Source organism: Cygnus atratus, chromosome 10 (assembly GCF_013377495.2).
Source record: "Cygnus atratus isolate AKBS03 ecotype Queensland, Australia chromosome 10, CAtr_DNAZoo_HiC_assembly, whole genome shotgun sequence".
Taxonomy (NCBI): domain Eukaryota; kingdom Metazoa; phylum Chordata; class Aves; order Anseriformes; family Anatidae; genus Cygnus; species Cygnus atratus.
The window spans coordinates 9,476,860-9,496,573 of NC_066371.1; the positions used below are offsets into that span (position 1 = coordinate 9,476,860).

General features: G+C 39.2%; 1 protein-coding gene across 1 annotated transcript in view; it reads right to left on the reverse strand.

Annotated features, from left to right (window-relative positions):
* The window catches only part of PRKAR2A (protein kinase cAMP-dependent type II regulatory subunit alpha), a 53,728-nt gene that overhangs the window by 22,012 nt on the left and 12,002 nt on the right, over positions 1 to 19,714 (reverse strand). The window contains exon 2 of the mRNA XM_035547000.2: positions 9,781 to 9,816. Coding sequence (XP_035402893.1) covers positions 9,781 to 9,816 — 36 coding nt within the window. The remainder of the gene's footprint in view (positions 1 to 9,780; positions 9,817 to 19,714) is intronic.

Here is a 19,714-nt window from a genome sequence, read left to right on the forward strand (position 1 = left end):
TTTAAGGCTATGTTCCTTGCATTTGAGCTTGCCAAAGCTTCCAGCGTGTCGTAAGTCTGCCTCTTAGGGGATAGATGTGTAGCCTCTTCTGCGAGCAGTACGCCAGCTGGAGAGGTGACCGCTTCCAGTGGCTTCTCACTCCCTCTTTGACAGCTGAGTTGCTAAAGCAGGCACTTCCAAAACGATGCAGTCAAGATGAACTTAGGAAGCTCAAACAGCTGGCGTAGCTCAATATGATCTGCTGTACTTTGGGAAACAAATTCAAGTTTCGTCTCACTTTTGTTACTGGATAGCGCAGTAACTTTTGCTTTAGCAATTGCACTGTTTCCTGAGTTAAAGATCTCACCGTGTCAAAGACGGTAACAGATTCATTCTTAATCCTCAAAGAGGCATAACTGAGACACAACTTACAGTGACTGGGACTTGAGCAAACACCCCCTCAGTTCTCTGTCAGATACTGACACAAAATATTCAAACCACACCACCGTTCCCATGACCGTATACGTCAAACAAAATGTAAAAAAATTTAGTTTATAAATATGCAGAAATAATGAATCTAGGTGGCAAAGGAAAAATGGATTTTCAGTTCTGGAAACAGCTTCAAATTTAATTTAAAGTTAAAAGTGAAATAGAATGAATTCAACTCGACAGGTGCAGAGTTATTCTGCATTATAGAGTACCTGTGAAGATACAAAACACAGGTAGTTTAGGAGAAGAAAAGGTAACAATGTTCAACTGGCTTTCCCAAAGCACTGCTGGTATTCCTAACCCAACCTGAACATGCCCATCTCTGATGTGGACACTACTGGTATTTCTCTCTGGTATTTCACTACTTTAATAAAGCAGTAAATGAGGTCGCAGACAGAGCCTGAAAGGAGCCAGTCTGGATCACAGCTACCCAAGGCACAACTCTGGAGAGCTGTTTTTGCCCATGGAGGCTGGGGCATTGCAATCAACCAGATGATGTATTACAGTGCTTGCTGTCCTTGCCTTTACAAACCTTTGATAACCGCTCCCTCGGTATGTTTACATACTTTCCAGGCCTATTATCTACATCACACTGCTCCAGCTTGTCTTCTTTCTGACATACCAAGAAAGAAATGCGACAGTTCCAGTGACAATGGCTTGTGATAAAACCGTAACGCCAGCGTCACACACTCCTGCTTCATACTAATTTCAGTTGTGAGCTCAGAGTAGCCTCCATAATCAATTATAAATGTCAACTTCCATGATAACGCGGTTGTGTGTTTTTTTTTTCTTTACAGTAAATCTTCAGAAGACAATCCTCTGCTCGTACATCTTTATTGAAATCCTCTTCCTACTCAGAAGCAGTTAAAAGAAAACTTGTGTTGATGCAGGACTGGGGACAGAATTCTCTTCTACCTCTTTAGTACAACCCGAGGAACATTACTTTTTAAAAAAACAAATAAACAATGTTTATCACTGCATTTGCTGTATTTAGTCACCTGTGGAATTATTTAAAGGCACAACTTTTATTTAATATCTTTATGTACAAGTTATGCAAAGTACTTGAGCTCATCCTTCCATTTTGTGTGCTCACAAGGGGCTACCCTCCCACCTTACAGAATTCAGGTTCTGGCAAATAATAATAAAATCGTAAAGCTTGCAAAAATAGCTGAATAAAATCTTTCTAAATAAAATCTTCTAAATGAACATTTATGTACACACTCCAATAATTCTACATAATTTCTAGATTGTAAATTTTTATTATTTTAAGTCCTGCAATTTACAGATGACTTATCATGAAAGCACTCTATAGATCAAACACAGCACTCTGCAAGCCGTGTCTCTTTTGTACAGCTGGAGAAGCCAAGGGACAAGATTACACGATTTCACAGAAGCCAACTACTAAGCCACAAGTGGGACCGCTGCATTTTTGGCTTCCATGTCTCCACTCGTGACAGCAGAGCCCAGTATCCCACCAGACACTATTTTGCTCTGGACCTGGCAGTAGGAGGCAAGCCTGCATGAAAAGTAACAACAACAAAAAGCTTTCCATCACAGTAGAGGACTGACTTAAAAATAAAGCTTTCCATGTAGCAGTATCAAAAGAGTTCGCAGCTCTGACACGGGAACAACCAAACCCCAAATATTGTCCCTTAGATCTTAAACAGTAATTTAAAGGTTGCTACTTTTGTTTCTAACTTCTTTTTCTACTTTTAAACAATATAGCAGAGTATTTTAGAGTTAGATATTATCATTGTATGTGGTGCACCCTGAGAAATTCACGTGAAGCAAGCTTTATTCTTGCAGGTTCAGGAATCAGAAGGCTGACATGGATAAACATGCTGCTGACCTTGGTCAAGCCTTCTAAGAGAGCCTTACCGATGAGATAGTCATCCATAAAAAAGGTCTCCTGGAAAACATGATGCTACTACTATTTCAGAGCACCCAGCTTCACAATTGTAGAAGTAAATCTTCAGCTTTAATGATCTTCTGTTTGAGCCAGTCACATAAATCTTACCACACTTCTAAATGGTTATGTAACCAAAGCAGATAAAACCAGAAACTAAGCACCAAAATGTCGACATGCCCGACAAACACTAATACTTTGCGTCTCAGTCAAAAACAGCATGGAGATTGGTCATTTCACATTCTGGTTACATCAAAACACCACAAGTTCCAAGAAATGGCTCAAATGTATACCTCTACAACGTAAAAAAATAAAAATAAAAATGCATCTTCCAGGCTTTTAGTTGCAAAGAATAGGTAGGAAAGACAATCTAGCTGAGGAATAAAACAGAAGTAGTGTTTTTCCATTTTAGAAATAAGAACTTCTCTTTCAGTTTCCGGACCAAGGCATTTGCTGTTTTTATACATGCATTTCTGATATGTGAATTGCTAAACCTGCAATAAGGCACGTGGTATTTTAAAAGAACCACCAGCACCTTAGGCAAAGTACTCGTGTGTTAGAGCAGCAGATACTTAGCAATGAAAATCACCTGCATCTTCCTGGCATCGATTATGACAGAGAAATGAAGGATGTTGATGCATTGGAAGGCATTTCTGAAATTAATGGTTCCGAAACTTAGAAGTGATTGTTAAGGATTTATAGAGAATGTCCAGATAGGTGAAAAATTCCTTTATCCCTAACGGAACACGTATACACTCCTTCCCGTGCCCAACTCTGGAGATGTGGGAAACAGACATTCAGATACAGTAATGATGGAATCAGGTAAGTGCTTCTGGCAGCCAAATACCCATCTCCCAGTGCCAAGCCTTGATTTATTAAGCCTCTCTTTAAATAAGATCACTATAAAAGTGGTCACAGGACTTCCTAACTGAGATTGCTTTAAGCGCATTATACTCCCTGTAGTTTTTAGCATGCTGACCTCTGGAGCTTTGCATTATTTGGAGTACGTGCAGACTGACTGAGGTGTTGTGGTGTTAAAAATGACTCAGGGAAGTTCCTGAAAACTTCCTTTCATATTTAAATCAAATAAAGTAGTACTTTATTTATTAACACGAACAATGCAAATCACATCTAGCTCCTGAGGTCACTCCAAATATATACATCACAGAAACATGCCTTGCACTAAGTATAAAACTGCCTTTTTAGCCTTTATCATGATATGATTTCCTCCAGCGTGTTTGCTTTCAATTTGTTATGTGCAACAAAACTACGTGAGAATATTGTCATTTGGGCTTGAATTTGCATGATAAAACATAGCTGTTTAAAAAAAAAAATAATAATCTCCATGTACAATCAGTGTAACCTCCACTCCAACCCATCAAAAAAGTGACAATGAAATTTTATAAAAAACTCAGCTGAAGGCTGAGATTTTTCAAAAGTATTTATATACCTAAAGATAGACTAGCATTTAAGTACACCTTTTAATGACCCTTTATGTAAAAGAATTAATCACCTGCACCTTTTGCCACCTGAATGCTTTTGAAAGACTAATCCTTAGATGATTTAACTGCTTAATAAATGTGCATAGTTATAACTTACTCTCCCAATTAATAAAAAAGGACTAATTTGAGTTTAAAATATCCAGCTACAGATGGACATTTTTAATGATGTAACACTATAAGAATGAACAGTTATTTAGAAAGATTTAACAAAGAGAAAAACTGAATGAAATCTACTCTACTGTTGCACTAATTATTCATTTATATTTGCATTTAGTAGTTTGGATCAGACTGGGTCCTACCAGATACTAAACTAACTTAAGCCTTAGATATGGATGCTCATTAGGTGTTGCATTTCTCTCTGTCTTAAAAAAAAATCTAGCAAATTACAAACAGAATTATTCACAAGTGTGAGATACAAGTAATTGTGAAGTCACGACTGCTAATTTCTGAAAATAAGCTTTTCATTATTCACTGAATGCCAATTACATGCCAAGATTTTTTAAACAAGTCCCAGTATTGCAAACAGAAAATAGGCTTTTTTGTTGTTGTTGTTTAACGAATAATGATTCAGGCACTTTCTTACATGAGAGCACCCACACAATTTATCACCACTTTCATCTGTCATCCCACACACTTGGCTTTTGCTCATATCAACATTTTTCAAAATGTATTATTTTCACTCTAGTTATGATACCAGTTTTGCAATCATTAGGGCTAGCAAAAAATGATAGAGGCATCAGGCTGTTGAAAAAGGAAAGCTGTTCATGCCATTCGTAAAACTTTGGATTTCTGAACTCAGAAGTCTCTTTCTGTTTATCATCTGCCTCAAAACCTTTCAGCAGAGTTTGTTATGCTATCAGTTTTGTAGGAGGGTGAATAATCAGGATAGAAATTCATTAAATAGCTGCAAGAGAAGAAACAAGATCATGATTTACAAGTCATCCTCTGATAATCAGTAGTCTAGCAAGTAGAAAGCAAAGAGAATGGCACAGAGAAAGTCAGTCACTCTCTCCCTCCCTTGATGATGTAAGGTGATGAGATTTTTTAATCACTGAAGTAGCAGATAGCATGCTGCAAGAGAAAATACTTGAAACCAAAAAATATAAAATAAAAAAGTGTTGCCTCTTGCTTTCTCTCTTCATTGCTATTATTTAGATGTCCTTATTTTTAACAGGATCCCAAAACCGTTGTGTCTTTTGTGGGGCTTTTTTTTAAACCAAATACTAACACATTGCTTGGCAATAATTAATATAAAAGTTTTCTTAGAAAATGATTTTTAGAGCTGTCATTTTAAAAGTCTAGAAGCTACTAAAAAGATTTTACTATGCATAATATTATCATATCCTGACATCTCAGCTTGCCAGGGTGTGAAGAAAATGCTGTATCTCACCGCAAAGCCCAGAGAGATATCAGACTTCAACAACATATCTACTTTATGAGATGATTGCTCTTCTTTGATAGGAGCCAAAAGAATGAGGAGAGTTGAAGATAGAGTCCCCTACTGACAAAATCAACGACTGTATGGGCCTCTTACAGAAGTACACCCTGTGAGGAGAGAAAAGGCCAGGGCATCAATTTACGCATTACTGAAATACAAAATTCTACCCCTACGCTCTCTAAAAGTAATATGTTAAAATCTTATGTGAAGATGAAAAAACTATTCTGTTTTCTCTGCTAGAAAGAAGAAAAAGAAACTTCAAAAAAACTGATTCCAAACCCAGTATTTGTTGGGGATACTACACGAGAAACCTGAGGCCATTGCCAAAGTCTTTGAATATTAATGAAAAATACTGAATGACAGATGCTCATACAATTATAATACTGATAAAAACATTTACATAAGGATTAACGCAGATAATTTCTATTGCAAACTGCTGCAATTCCAGCTAGGATACACAGAAAATGTTTTCTTTTATTGTTACCAAGCACTTAGCTAACGTTCCCAGCAATAACACCACACATTATAAAATAGAAGATAAAGTTTCTTTTATATTATGACCCATAAAGGCACTTGAATCCAGGAATGTCACCAGGCAATGATTATTTTTCAAATGGAAGGAATGGATTTTAGATATCTGTGGACTGGTGTATGAGAAAAGCAGTAACGTATGTATATGTACACACTCATTCTCTCTCCACTTGCTAAAATGTGGACTGACTAGTCATAAAAACTGTGAAGATGAAGCTGAAAAAATACTTCCTGTGACAATTAAAAGCATAATTATGATTCTGTGATTTCATAGAATGCTGTTCCCATTATTCATGAAGGCAGTTTGAGTGGGCTGAGTTGGAATTTCAAAATGTCTTGCAATCAAACAGTGATGGGCTGTGACATTGACCATTTTGAGAAGGTAACGTGACCTGAGCTTTGCTCAAAAAAACACACGACGCTGCTAAATGGTGCCCTTCTGTTAGAATCCCATCCCACCCTGAAGTATATGCATGTAATCTGGAAAGGATGTTTTAATCTGAAAGAGGCAAATTTCAGTTTCTATTAAATCCCATTGAAATAAACAAATAAAAAAATCAAATAATTTCTTGGTATGTTTTTTAACTTTAAACATACTTCAAGAATACCAACTGAAGATTTACATTCACAAACATGGCGTCTGAAATCAGAATACTTTTGAGCTGTATCTGTGACAGTGCAATCCTTTAAACAGTGTCTGCCAACAGGAAAACAGCTTTTTAGACAATCTGAGAAGCAGAAAGAGGTAGATTTTCCTTCCTCGGTGAGGATACAAAACAGCACAGAAACACACAGCTGAGGACTGAACAGCCTCCTCTGCTTAGTGCAGGCTCTTCCATGCTCTGTGTTTCTCATCTTGTTTCTCTCTTTAACAAGGCACAAGCACATAGATAAGATCAGGAAGATAACGGGAGCCATGGCACAGCACCAAGAAATAAAGATCTTCTTGGAGATCTTCAAAAGCTGCCTGGACATGGTCCTGGGCAACCTGCTCTGTGTGTCCGTGCCTGAGCAGAGGTTGCACCAGACGGACCCACAGGTCCCTTCCAACCTCAACCATTGTGATCCTGTGAAAGAGCAACCACCCAGTGCAACACTCCTCCTTAGCATCAAGGATGGCAAAGTTTACCAAAATGTTGTCAGCAAAAATTTTCTCTCACTATATAAACATTTATTCTGTCTGCAATCACACCTTAGGAGAGGGCTTAGCACCTGCTTCCAGAGACAGCAAATTTGATCCTTCCCACTTCACTGAGTCTCTACTGAAAGTTGCCCCTACCAAAGGGACTAAACAAAGCAACTCCCATCCATTCAGTTAATTTTATATTAACATGGAAATGGTCACAGATCCTGACAACCATGTTATTTGGATGGCATAAAAAGACTGGGGAAATAACTATATCTTGCTTCCCTACATTATATAATTTAATTGCTTATAAAGCAATTGAATGTGAAAATTGTCATCAGTCCCATTCCGATCCCAGAGAGACCAAAAGGAGATTGAGGAGGGAGACAAAGTACACCGGGTCACTCAGATAAACTGAAATCACTGGAGAAAACAGATGCAAACTTTCTGCCACAGGTCTATAGTATGGGTGTCATTTTGTCAGTTTTTTTTTTTCTTTTTAATCCTGTGAAGAAGTCAGCAAGTCTGCTGGAGAGTGGGTGTTTTGTAGAATGAATCAAAGGTGTCTAGAAATGGTAATATGAGAAATCCAGCAAAAAAAGTTTACTTTTTTGAAAGATAAGACTAAAGGAAGAGGAGAAACTATGCCCAACTGAGACTGAAGTAGGCGTGACAGTCTTCATTCCAAAAACACAATTAACTTTCATTCATACGCTGTCAGTAGCACTCTTCACAGTGCTATGTATCAGTTGCTGCAGTGGGACAAATAGCAATGCTTTCTCTTCCCTCCAGTTCTGAAATAGCTTTGATATTGGTTGTGAGAGGAGACACCACTGATGTCTCCCACCTTCCTGCCCAGCCTGCAGTCACCAACCAAGGGCCAGTGGTATTCTCTGAGGTTGCTCTCACTACAGACAGGGACCTGACTAACAAACCAAAAAGTTTGTCAGGAGCCCCTGTACTTGGAAGAAGATCAAGAAATGTAATCATGCAAGAATGAATTTCAACACAATCCAGCTCTTGGACAGGAACATATTTGTATGGTTCTCAGGGTATCCAAACCAAGCCTGGGCAGACTGAGTCAGGCAGCAAGAAGTGTAACATGAGTTACTCATACCAGCAAAAGGCTCAGACACTGCTAATTCGCTTAAAGCAGCAGCAAGAAGACTGTTCTACTGGGTAATTAGCACTGAAATTGCCAACGGCACCACAGTCTTTTGCATCCCATAGTCAGGAGATTTTAAAATTGGGGTGGAAGGGGGGATACATGCAATTTCTGCAAAGATAGATTACGATTTTTCAAATATTTTAATCAAGTCAGTCACCAGCTTGTTACAAATTAGGACTGACACAATGCTTGAGGTTTGAGTGCCTGCCACAGAACCTCAACCTGTTACGTGGCCAAACATGCTATACACAAGTAATGTGTTCATTAAATAAATTCTGAGGGAACATCGAGCTCTCATTTCCCTTTCTCCCTCCTCGCGCTTCTTGGAAAAGGCTGTTTCTCTTCATAAGAACACTACTTTACCACTCTGCACTTCTATAAATAATGCCACGAACGTGATTAGATAAGCCCCCTTTTCCCAGGATGACCCTCCTGCACAGATTGTGGAGTTTCTCGCTGACCCACCCAGGGCCACCTGCTTTGCAGGCTGAACCTCTGACCAGCACACAAAGCCGTGTTTCTCTGGTCAAGAAGCAACTGGTATTCTCTACAGAGCATTTACAGCTGCCAAACCACTTGGAAGAGTTTAATGCCAAGCACGCCACTCTCCCTCCCTCAACAAGGAGCACATCAGCACAGGAGATGATTAACTGGCAACAGCAGCAGAAATGGGGAGCGAACGCGATACAAAAGCAGTATCATCACTTTGGGTCAGCGATTTGAAAAAAATGTACAAAGAAAATTAATTGTTCCTCCGGAAAAAAACCACAATCAAGATAGTTTTAAATTTAAAAGGTTAGCTTGACCTTACTAATAGATTACTATTTCTCAAGCAGTTTTTATGAATCCTGATGTTCTTGAAGTATTTTTTTGAAGTACTGCATAAGCTAGGAGTAAACTCATCTGCTCAAGGTTTCTAAAACTAGCAAAAGTAAACTTCCTGTCCAATTCCTGCCCGTGGGTTAGAAAACCTGTACTTTGAGTAAATCTTACGGAATGACAGCTAAATATTTACAGTCATTAAAGCAGCATTTGCCAGTACAGTCAAAAAACCCAAGAACACCACGTTTAGATTTTTAATAACTAAACATCTAAATGAAAATTCAGTAATTCATAAGGCTGCTCCTTAGTGAAACTTCCCTGCAACTTGAAAAATCAGTATGATCTCGTTTTGAAGCACTGCTACATGCATCAAAATGAAAAAAGATGCACAGAACTACAGGCACCATTCCTTATCCCTATTTCCTCAGCTGTATCCAGTTTGGAGCAACAGGAATAAGAAAATGTATCTGCCATGGGTTTATGTATCCTTGGAATTTGCATTAGTACCCCAGGTAATCACGATCATCTGGTTATCTTTAGGCAGCTAATCACAACTTACCAGATGTAACCATTCCACATTTCAATACTGAAGGCAGAAATAAAGCAGTTTGGAGAGAATCTGTAACTACTGTATGCAAGTTGAAGATACTTTACTTGAAATAAAAATACTGCAAGCAGTATAAGAAATAAAAAAGCAATAAAGAGTAAGAAGGTCATTTTAAATACAATTCCTATAGTCAAATGAACATTTCAAAACTTCATCTGAAACATTAAATTCTTAAATGGAGTAACATTAAATTCTTAAAAGGAATAACATACCTGATACTCTTCTGTTGCATCGGTTAATAACTGGAGCTGAAAAAAAAAAAATCAAAATTACAAATTCTATTTACTAATAAGAATTCACAGTCTTCATCTTGAATAATCATGGTAGTTTTTGCTACAGAAATTTCATATAAATCTCCCCTCCTCCCCCCCCAAAAAAAACAAAAAAAATAATAAATGCTTTGATATAAAGCTTTCATCCACCTATTCACCAGACAATAAGTACTTACTCAAAGTTAAAATTTTATCTTCCAGCAGGCCATCACATGCTAAGATTGAGAGCAAACAGTTTGTTTTTACCCAGTTCTGAAAAAACATACACACACACACACCCCTACAGAGGTAACTCAATCTTAACCTACCATCAAGCTCTAGCCCACTTTACATAGCAATATTCCGAAGCATCACAACACTGTTAGCTACACCTAATTAACATGGATTAGAAGCTGATGAAACCCATTAGCTAAAGCATTCCATACCCCTACACACCCCGAGCCACATAACTGAAGCAGTGCATCGTCCAGCGCTCCTGTACTAGCACCAGTCTTTCCCCTTGACAAAAATTATCTCCCGTTAAAGCTAAAGAATCCTGAGATGGACAATCCGTTTCACTGCTTTTTTGTTCGTGCTGCTAGCTATACATACTAATTAAACATTCCCTCTGATCTCACTATTCACATGCATTTCTACATTAAGCCACACTTTAGTGAACAGCATCCTCTCCTTTTTTTCCACTGTAATCAAGTTCCTGTGTTTGAGTTGCTTCAGTCTCAACACAAAAATAACCAGTGTGTAAAGCTTCACAAACCAGCCCAGAACAAAACCAAAACACTCACTTGCGCCCCCACCACTGACAACCAAAGCAATTTTATTCTGATTGTTTCATGCTTTCCCCGTCCCTCTTCCGCACAACTGATAATTGCATTTTTCTGATGTAACCAGTGACATTCCTATTCCATTCTTTAAATATTTAAGAATTAGATGAACCTTTATACTGCAGAGTACATGCATCAGACAGAGCTGGACACGTGCTACCAAAGCCTTAATGATACCACCATTCATTTATTTATTTTAGAAGTTAGAAATGTTCCTGTATCTCAGCACTACCAGAATAGGAATATCAATGCTTTCTCAATCAAATCCACAAAAACTCTTCTTCTTTTGAGTGTTTTCAGCAACTTCATGGCTCACCCACTTTCCAAAGACTACAGCTTCTTTAAGAATCTTGCTTATTTTATCTCGTAGCAGGGTTTAGTGTCATCAAAACAGCACCAAGTTTTCCACAGTGTTAAAAACGAGAAAAAAATATAACCTCTTAAGGACAGTTAAGAGAGCACCATTATTCTGCCTCCACAAAGTATTTAATCTTAAATTGATAGTTTGCTTTTCCTTACACCAGTGACAGTTTTAACACCTATAAAATTTCAGGTTCACTTTTATACATTGTCAGATGATGACTATTTTTATGCCAAAGAGATAAAACCTGGCGTTTCCTACCACAGAAGATGAACACTTCCTTTTGTTTTAGCTTACCAATGAAGAGCTCTCTTTGTTTATGACTATTTCAGAGTCGCGCAGACAGCAGAGCTGCTCCTATGGAATACTTGTGGCTTGTCACAGAAGGCACTGGCATCAAGAAGCGCTGCGAGAACAACTTGTGAGGGTCCCACTAAACCTGCGTTAGGCTGCGGGCAGAGTCCACAACTTTAGATGGGGTAGAAGGGACTAACGCATTTATGAGTAGCCAGGCCTATTTTGAAAGAGCTTCTGGACTGAACACAAAAAGGCACCTAACTTAAAGCAATATTCATGGTATTAAAGCAATATTCATAGGTTACTAACAGTAACCCCTTGGACCAAAGCAGCCTTTAGAGCACACGTCCTCTATAGTAGTGACAAGAACTCAGAGAATCCCCTACACCAACCCGGCACCCTTCAGCAGAGATACCTTCAACAAGAAATTGCTACTCTGAAACAGGAAACGTTCCTTTTGTGTATCCACACTTCAAATGTCCCTCCTGCACACCAGTGTGCTGTGTCTAAGGTCTAATGTGTTAATTGAAGAAATTAAAATGAGATTAAAAGGTTTTGCTGTGAGATGATTGTATTATAAACCCTCCCTTAGGTCAAAAACCTTGTGCAGTAACACTAAAGTTTGTAATCACGAACCATCTCGTACCTTTGGCACAGTGTTTGTTTTTACTTGTCCTGTGGGAGCCAAGACTCAGCAATCAGGTGAAAACAACGAAACCTACGGTAAATTAAACCATTGTACCAGAAGAGGCCAAAACAGCCCAATTTCCTCCCTGGAACTGATGGCAGGTGACATCAACAGCGGAAAGACATCAAGCTGCACGTTCTGTGGTTTTGCCAGAGTTGACTTCGGACAGGAAAACTACTCAACTGTTTCAAGGAAAAACAGAAGTCTCTAATGAACGTGTGCATATTCCCCAGACTGACCTGAGGCACAGCCTTGGTTAAGCACTAGGTAGGAACACTCATCAGGGGCTGCTTCACAGCTCAAAAGAAATTGTAAGTTTCTGGCTGTAGGATTCTTTTTTATTTATAGTTTCGCCTCCTAGAACCAGTCAGTTCTCTAACTTAAATAAATACTTACTAAATAAGTAGTTATCAACTTTATATCAGTACTGCTTAACCTCATTCAGCATTCTCCTTTTCCCGCACTGGGGGAAAAAAAAAGTACGTGTTCATTCATACATATGTATGAATGCCATATATACACACATACACCATAAACACTCTAAGAAGAACGCTATAAAACTGCTCAACTTCCCAATTTCAAAAACATTTGACACTACTTTCAATCACCCAATTCCACAAAAGTAGTGACATATGTATCTGCTAATAAAAGACTGCACCACTTTTCCTACATGAAGGTACGCTGCTCCGTTTATTTAATAAATGGATTTGAATCAGCTGCATAAATAAATCACTTCTGTTAGTCAAAGTCACAAACATGATTTCTATCAAACAGCAAAAATCACTACTGCCACACAGCTATACTACTGCTTGTTAGTAGCTCCTTTTCTCACTTGAAGACTGAGGGATATAAAACCTCGAACACAGGCTGGTATGCCGTAATGCTGGGAACCAATGACCTGAAACAGTTTTGGGGGTTTTGGTTTTGTTTCTTAATACTTCCCAAAAGTGGAGAAAATGAGACAAAAAAACAGGGATTTCTCAAAAGTTCTTCAGTTTGACACTGAGATTTTCTTTGAAATATTTGACACTGGAGTTTGGCTTACCATGCCTAAGTGGCAAGAGTTGTGACCATTGGTGCAGGCAGGTGGGAACACTCAGCTCCAGATGTGAAAAAGTATACAAAGGAAGAAGCACACACATATTACCTGTTTTTACCCTTGCTTTCAAAACCAAACCAACAATTAAGGTATTTAAGCCAAACAACTGACAATGAAATTGTTCTCCCAACTTTACAAATAGGATCTAAAAGAATGCTTTTCCTACAACGCGTGGGATCCCTTCTTTGTTGGTGTACTGAAAGTGACCGGCAAAGAACAGCACCGAGCTTTTAAAAAGTTACACTTCCACCCAAAAGCGCAAGATATTTCTCTATACTATTTATAAGCTTTGTGAGGTTACGAAACATGCTAAAGCTTGAAATGAACAGAAAAGTGACAACAGTCTTTCTCCCAGCTCTTGCCATCTTCTTCTTCCACACACTAAGAATTTTAAATTCTTACAGAAAGAATAAATAAAACTCAAAGACCTTCTCAGGGTCACAGGAAAAAATTCAGGGACAAAGGAAGAACTGGCGTTCCAGGCATGCATTCAGGGTACAAGATGTTACCACTTCGTACTGGAAACCTTAAAAACTTCTCCTCCTCTTCCACAAGGTCTTTGCTTTTTACTTGGATCTGTGAACGCTTCCTAACTAAACTGGGGAGATGCATACTGATTGCTTCTGATACTGGATATAATTTTTAGTGGCACGATAAATTCTTGTGTGCACAACAAAATGATTTCCTTTAATCTACATCTTCTATGCAACATTCTAACCAACCCAACTACTTTTCGAAAGTAGTGGAAGATGGAGCAAAGTTTACAACAGGTTGCATAAAGTCAGTGGAATAGCACCCCGAGTTCCAACAGCATATAATGCCAGCAGTAATATAACAAATCAGTAGAAGGCTGTGACTTCCAGAGTAATTTCCCATCAAATCATGGCGTAAAATCATCCTGTGTGAACAGAGACAAAGAGAGAAGCAGTATGTAAACCGTTCTTATTTAACAAGTCAGTTACGATTATCCAAACAGCATGTGAGTTGACACTATAAACTATTAAAGCTGAAATGCCAGCAGCAGAGCGGAGCATAAATCCGAGGCGTGACTGTCTCTGCGGAATGCTGTATCGAGTTACGATAAGGAAGTGCTAGACTACAGCTGTCAGCCTGTTTTTCTACACACCAAGATGTTAATGGACTTACATGAATATGAACCGCCACTGTGAGAAAACGTAAAGATTCAAGTACCAAGTTTTAAGGATTTCTAGTAATTAAAATACAATGCTAGAGCAGAAACAAGACTTTCATCATCAAATATACGATCATACTCTAATAAACGCTGATCTGAACTCGCTTTTCAAGAAGTAAGTAAAATAAGAGGGTTCTCTGTGACTAGAACTAATATAACAGTTAAGTATCCACGATTTCCTTCAGGATGTCCCTGCTTAGCAGTGGCAAATTCCACTAACCCCTTCCAGACCACTGCTTGCTAAGGGGCAGTCCGAGCGGGACTACAAACTACCACATTTTTCCCCCAAAAAACAGCTCTGGAACCAAACAGTAGGTGTCTGTTTCTTTCAGAAAAAGAAAACAGCGAAATGGAGGAGAGTTTTACAGGTACAACTCACATTATTATTTACTACCTCCCATCCCCCCCCGAAAGGATGGAAATTCAGATCCTGGTTAGAGACAGACAGGAGAGATCCTGCCGGTGTCAGCTGAAGCACGCCAGATATCCAGAGGAAGACACAAGGTCAGGGAACACTAGGGAGGAAGAGCCTTCTTTAAAAGGATGAACGGAGGTACGTGAAAACAAAAAAGGAGAAAAATTGAGACCGTGATCCAGGATTGCCTGTGTTTACGCACACACTTAACCTTTCCGTAAGGCAATTTTACATTTATTAAGTTGTAAAACAATAACAGCAATTATATTAAACGCTGTTTTCCTCTCTACTACAGGAAAACAGAAGCATAGATATTTTTTTCATTCCTGGTATTTAAAAATAGCTCGCAGCAGCAGCAAGAAATAATAAAATATAAAACCAAATAGCACCACATCCTGGTCTCCAGTTTAATTGATTTTTTTTTTTTAATTTAGATTTTAAAATTACTGACATAAAATGGAAAAACACCGTCTGGAAGCCTCATCTTAAAGGAGCTCCTGAAAACTTTCTCTGAGCTTTTTAAAGCCCTTCTGATAGGAAGAATGTATTAACTGCTTCTAAAGGAAAAAGTTGAGTCAACAAGCAAGGCAGCTATGTCAGTTAAAAAAAAGATGTTTCATGAAATTATTAAAGCTGCTATGCTATTTCGGGTTGGCTGTTTTTTTAAGCAAAGAAGAAAAATTAATATGCTTTGGAATGGACAGACTTTAAATAGCTGATAAATCCAAGAAACCCATAAATCTTAGCTTGGTTCTCTGCGGAAATTTCAGGAAGCCTCTGGTTATAGCCTCTCCGTCAAGAACTGCTACTAAAAGGTTTGTGCATGCGGTTTGCTTTCTGTTGTTTTGAGGTTTTTGTTTTTTAAATCGAAGATATTTTAAAAATAACGCACCACCATTTCAGTATCCTTATTTCATGACTGAGTGCACTGTAGTACATGGAGTGATTTTTCTTATGGTGTCAGCACATATTAATTCAATACCAAAACAGACCGTGTTCCTGTTACACAATGAACCCTGCGTTTGGAATTCAGGAGTTAACGCAGCCTAACCGAATCCTAAGCACAGGAGAATGAATACCTATCAAGCAGCACTCCGTATTATCTGACATTGCGGCGGCATGACCCACACACCCTTCTCCTATTTCTTGCTGACGTGTTTCAGAGATCCAGCCAAACACTGTACCATTTTTATGGGCGTGCTCTATATTACAAAGACCAAATGGTTCACAATAATGTGTGCATTTGCTTTGCAGACATGAAATTAGACAAATTCCCAGTGCTAAGGCCCAATCTCAGCTGAAAGGATGCATTTCACAGTGCTTAAAGATATCACAGTGCTTGAAGATACCACAGTGCTGATAATACAACTGAATTGTCAGGGACCGAAATGAAAGGCTTGGATATTTTTCAAGGATTATAAAGTAAAATTACACACTATGTGGAAATGGAAGGATGCTGCAAAGAACTAGAGATATGAAAAGAAACTGACAGATCCTTGAAGTATTGTCACAAGAGACAGGACACCAGGAAGCATGGTAAGGCAAGACACAGTATGACAGCCTAAGGTGACCGCTGAGTGAAAAGGGGAAATTTAAGCTTCCTCCTAAAGCCCAAGTGAGGAAGAATCCATTTCAGAAATAGGGAGGCCAAAGGCCACATTAGTAGTATCAAGAATGTTTTAAAATAATGTTTGATTTGTAATCCTGACATAAAGTAGATGACAAAAAGTAAAGAGATTGAACATAACTCTGGAAGCAACTTCCCCAGGGATCCTTTCACAATGAAAAAGCTAGAAAGGGTCAAAGATGAAGTTGAGACTACAAAGTAACAGAAACACCCCAGCAAGAAGAAATAACTGCACAGGTTTTTTTTTAAATACATGCTTCAGGCAAGAAAAGATAGTGGCATCTTATCTAGGGAACGAGGAGGCAGTTCCCAAGCAGTAGGAAGCACAGGCAACTCACCCCAACTCTCGGAGCGGTGGCAAAGGAAGGACTGCCTCTGCCCTTCCCTGCCCTCCAGGCTCTTCCCTGCCACCCTCCCAGCCCCATTTTCAAACTTCACCTTGCCAGTTTCCAGACTCCCACCACACCAGAAAAGGTAGATATTGAGGGGAAAAAAAATCTATAATACTTCAGGGTATTTAAGATCTTTGAAATGCAATGACAAACTTCGGAAGTGCTGTTTAAAGCAATGTTTGGCTGACAAATTCAGTTCTTTTAAAGCAATACTTACTTTCATGTTTGAACTGATTTTTTTCATTTTTAACTCTAGCTCTTATTTCCTGGACACTTAGAGAAGACTTAAATTCACGTCTTCACATCTTTTAAACATCAAACCGTTAAGACTTTTAACCAGATCTCTATGCTTTGATGTGCTATCAGGTGCAGAGTCATTGCTATATGTTAAAACTTGACAACACAAACTTCTTTCGGCTTGCTTGTAAAGCTGAGTTTCACTGACCATACTTGGAAACCTTGGGGTAATTTCTAAATGAGTCACAAAAATGTCATTTAGCTATGTCTAGCCAGCTGCTCCATTTTGATTATTTCCAACTGAGCTGCTTTCACAAATCTTTCCACAGATAACAGAAGCGTACAGGTGAACATGACGTGGATGATGCTAAAACCCAAACCGGCCATGGGGCTTGTTTTTTCCATTTTCAGAAGCCTCATTAAAGTCCCCCTACCAGCCCAAACACGCAAGCGCAAACTTTAATGACAGCAGCCAATGACACCAGGCCCGGACCCTCTCGCTGCTGCCCTCTCCCAGGCCCCAGGGGCAGCCCCATATCCCCTCTCGCCTGGCCTAGATTTTAGAACCGCTCTCATCAGGCGGGCATCGCCCTCAGGATGCAGCCAACGTCTCCGTACGCGTGCCCGCACCGCTGAGGTGAGTGAGGTGAGGGCCCTTGCTGAGGCCGGGAAACTCCTCCACAAGGCGAGGCCAGCGGCTGAGAAGGCCGAGGCAGGCGGTGCAGCAGCCGAGCAGCACGCCAAGGCACACCTGGGGAAAAGCCCACATGGAAGCAGCACAGCTCAAGGGGAAAACGCAATCACCGGTGCTGCCTTTCGTGCTTATGTAGCCCCAGGTATAAGGTACTTAAAATTGAGGAGAAGAGTGGGAGGGAAGCGTGTCACAACCACGACAGTAACGCTGGCGAGCTACGGGCCGGGACTCCCACAGCTCACATGCCCATCCCGGCGGGTGTGCACAACCGCTCCTGCTCACACCCCGCCTGAGAGGATCAGATAACACCAACAGGAGGAAAGCTACAGTTCCTGCTCACACAGGAAGCCTTCTCCTTCCTGCCTCAATAAGTACCCTAATATACCTCACATGACATCTTCAAATCCCAGTTAAGTACCCGCACACTTTCACACAGCCTTTGTCAGCAAGCAACTCCTCAAATAACATCCTACATTTCAACTATTACCCATTGCCTCATATCTGTCCTTTAGGCATCGGCATATTTTAAGGCATAGCAAATGTTGTATGCGTTCCTAATACTTTTCTAGGTACATTTGGCATTTAAGACAACTTCAGTTAGACATAATGCTGTATTTTTATTTGGATGCATAATGAAGAGCTCACTTCCTCTTATATGCAAAGAAAGAGGATGACGATACACAGATCTTCTGATTTAGCAATGAAAAACAAGGGAAAAAAAGAATTTTGATTGCTTCTGTTTCCACCAGAAACCCAACCTTAATTTTACATTCACTGCATTGTATTTTAAAAAAGATTCCATCTGCTCTGTCTGTAGCACACATTAATATTCAGAACACATCTGCAGTGTGCAGACCAAGCTTTTAATTGGAATCATGTCACAGCTACCATCACACAACACTGAATGTAAATGTTGGATATCTGCACTTGGCAGCTGCTTGGCAGGCTTATTATACAGTCCTACTGAGACCGATAGTGTCTTTAAATAATGTGGTATCAGAGCATAAAAGGTATCTTGAAAAATCAAATATTTACTATCGTGAAACAGTTTACGGTGCCATTCATACCTAATATAGTTTACTAGCACTTTAAACTACCTATAAGAAAAATATCATTTATATTCAGCCATAATTTTCAAAGAGGCAACTGAACACTCACATCTTTTATTAGGAGAGATATTTAAGCAAAACTAACTTGTAAACAGAGGACAAAGAAAATAATTTCAGTGCAATTGAAACTGTGTAGTCAAGCTCAAAGCATTTATATAATCCAAAACTCTAGCACTACTAAGCATGTAAGAGCACCTAAACTCAATTAACAGCTATGCTCAATGATTTAAGACACTTTCTAACAATGTCAGACAAATTATTCTGGAATGAGCAATACAGTTACCTTTTCAAAAAAAACAGGAAGCTAATAACAACTTCACTTGCTTCAAATCCTTGCCAAGCCACGGTAATACAAAATCACATTTTCCCAGCCATCTATGTATTTTCAGCTTGTACTCTTCTGTTAAAGTTCTTAACAAATGGGGCAGCAACCAGCAACCTACAGAGAAAAATGTATATACACACACAAACTAGAGTTATCCTAACAACACAAGCAACTAGTTGGTATGCTGTCAAGCTGATCTTACGTGCACTGCAAGTTATTTAATCTCAGAGGTCCTGTGTCCCCTCTACCTACTAACAGCTACACTTGCTCTTCATACAGTACAGACATTCTTTGTGAATTTCTCCTCTTCCACGGTCTTTGCCATAGTATCACAACAAAAACTATTTGACAAATCTAGGAAAACTACAAGATCATTGCTTGTTAAGATAAAGGTGTGTCACCACAAAAATAATTAATCAAATACAGGCGACATAGAACAGAAAGTCATCACGATCCAAGTGTTCCGACTCTAATGCCCTTCTCTGATAGCCTAATTGGCTTAACAAATACTGCTTAATGTCAGTGCAGCTCCAACACAAATAAGCGAACTACACTGACCAGAAGGGGAAGACAATTGTGTGTGCTCAGAGCATCCATACACGGTGGTATTGTGCTTG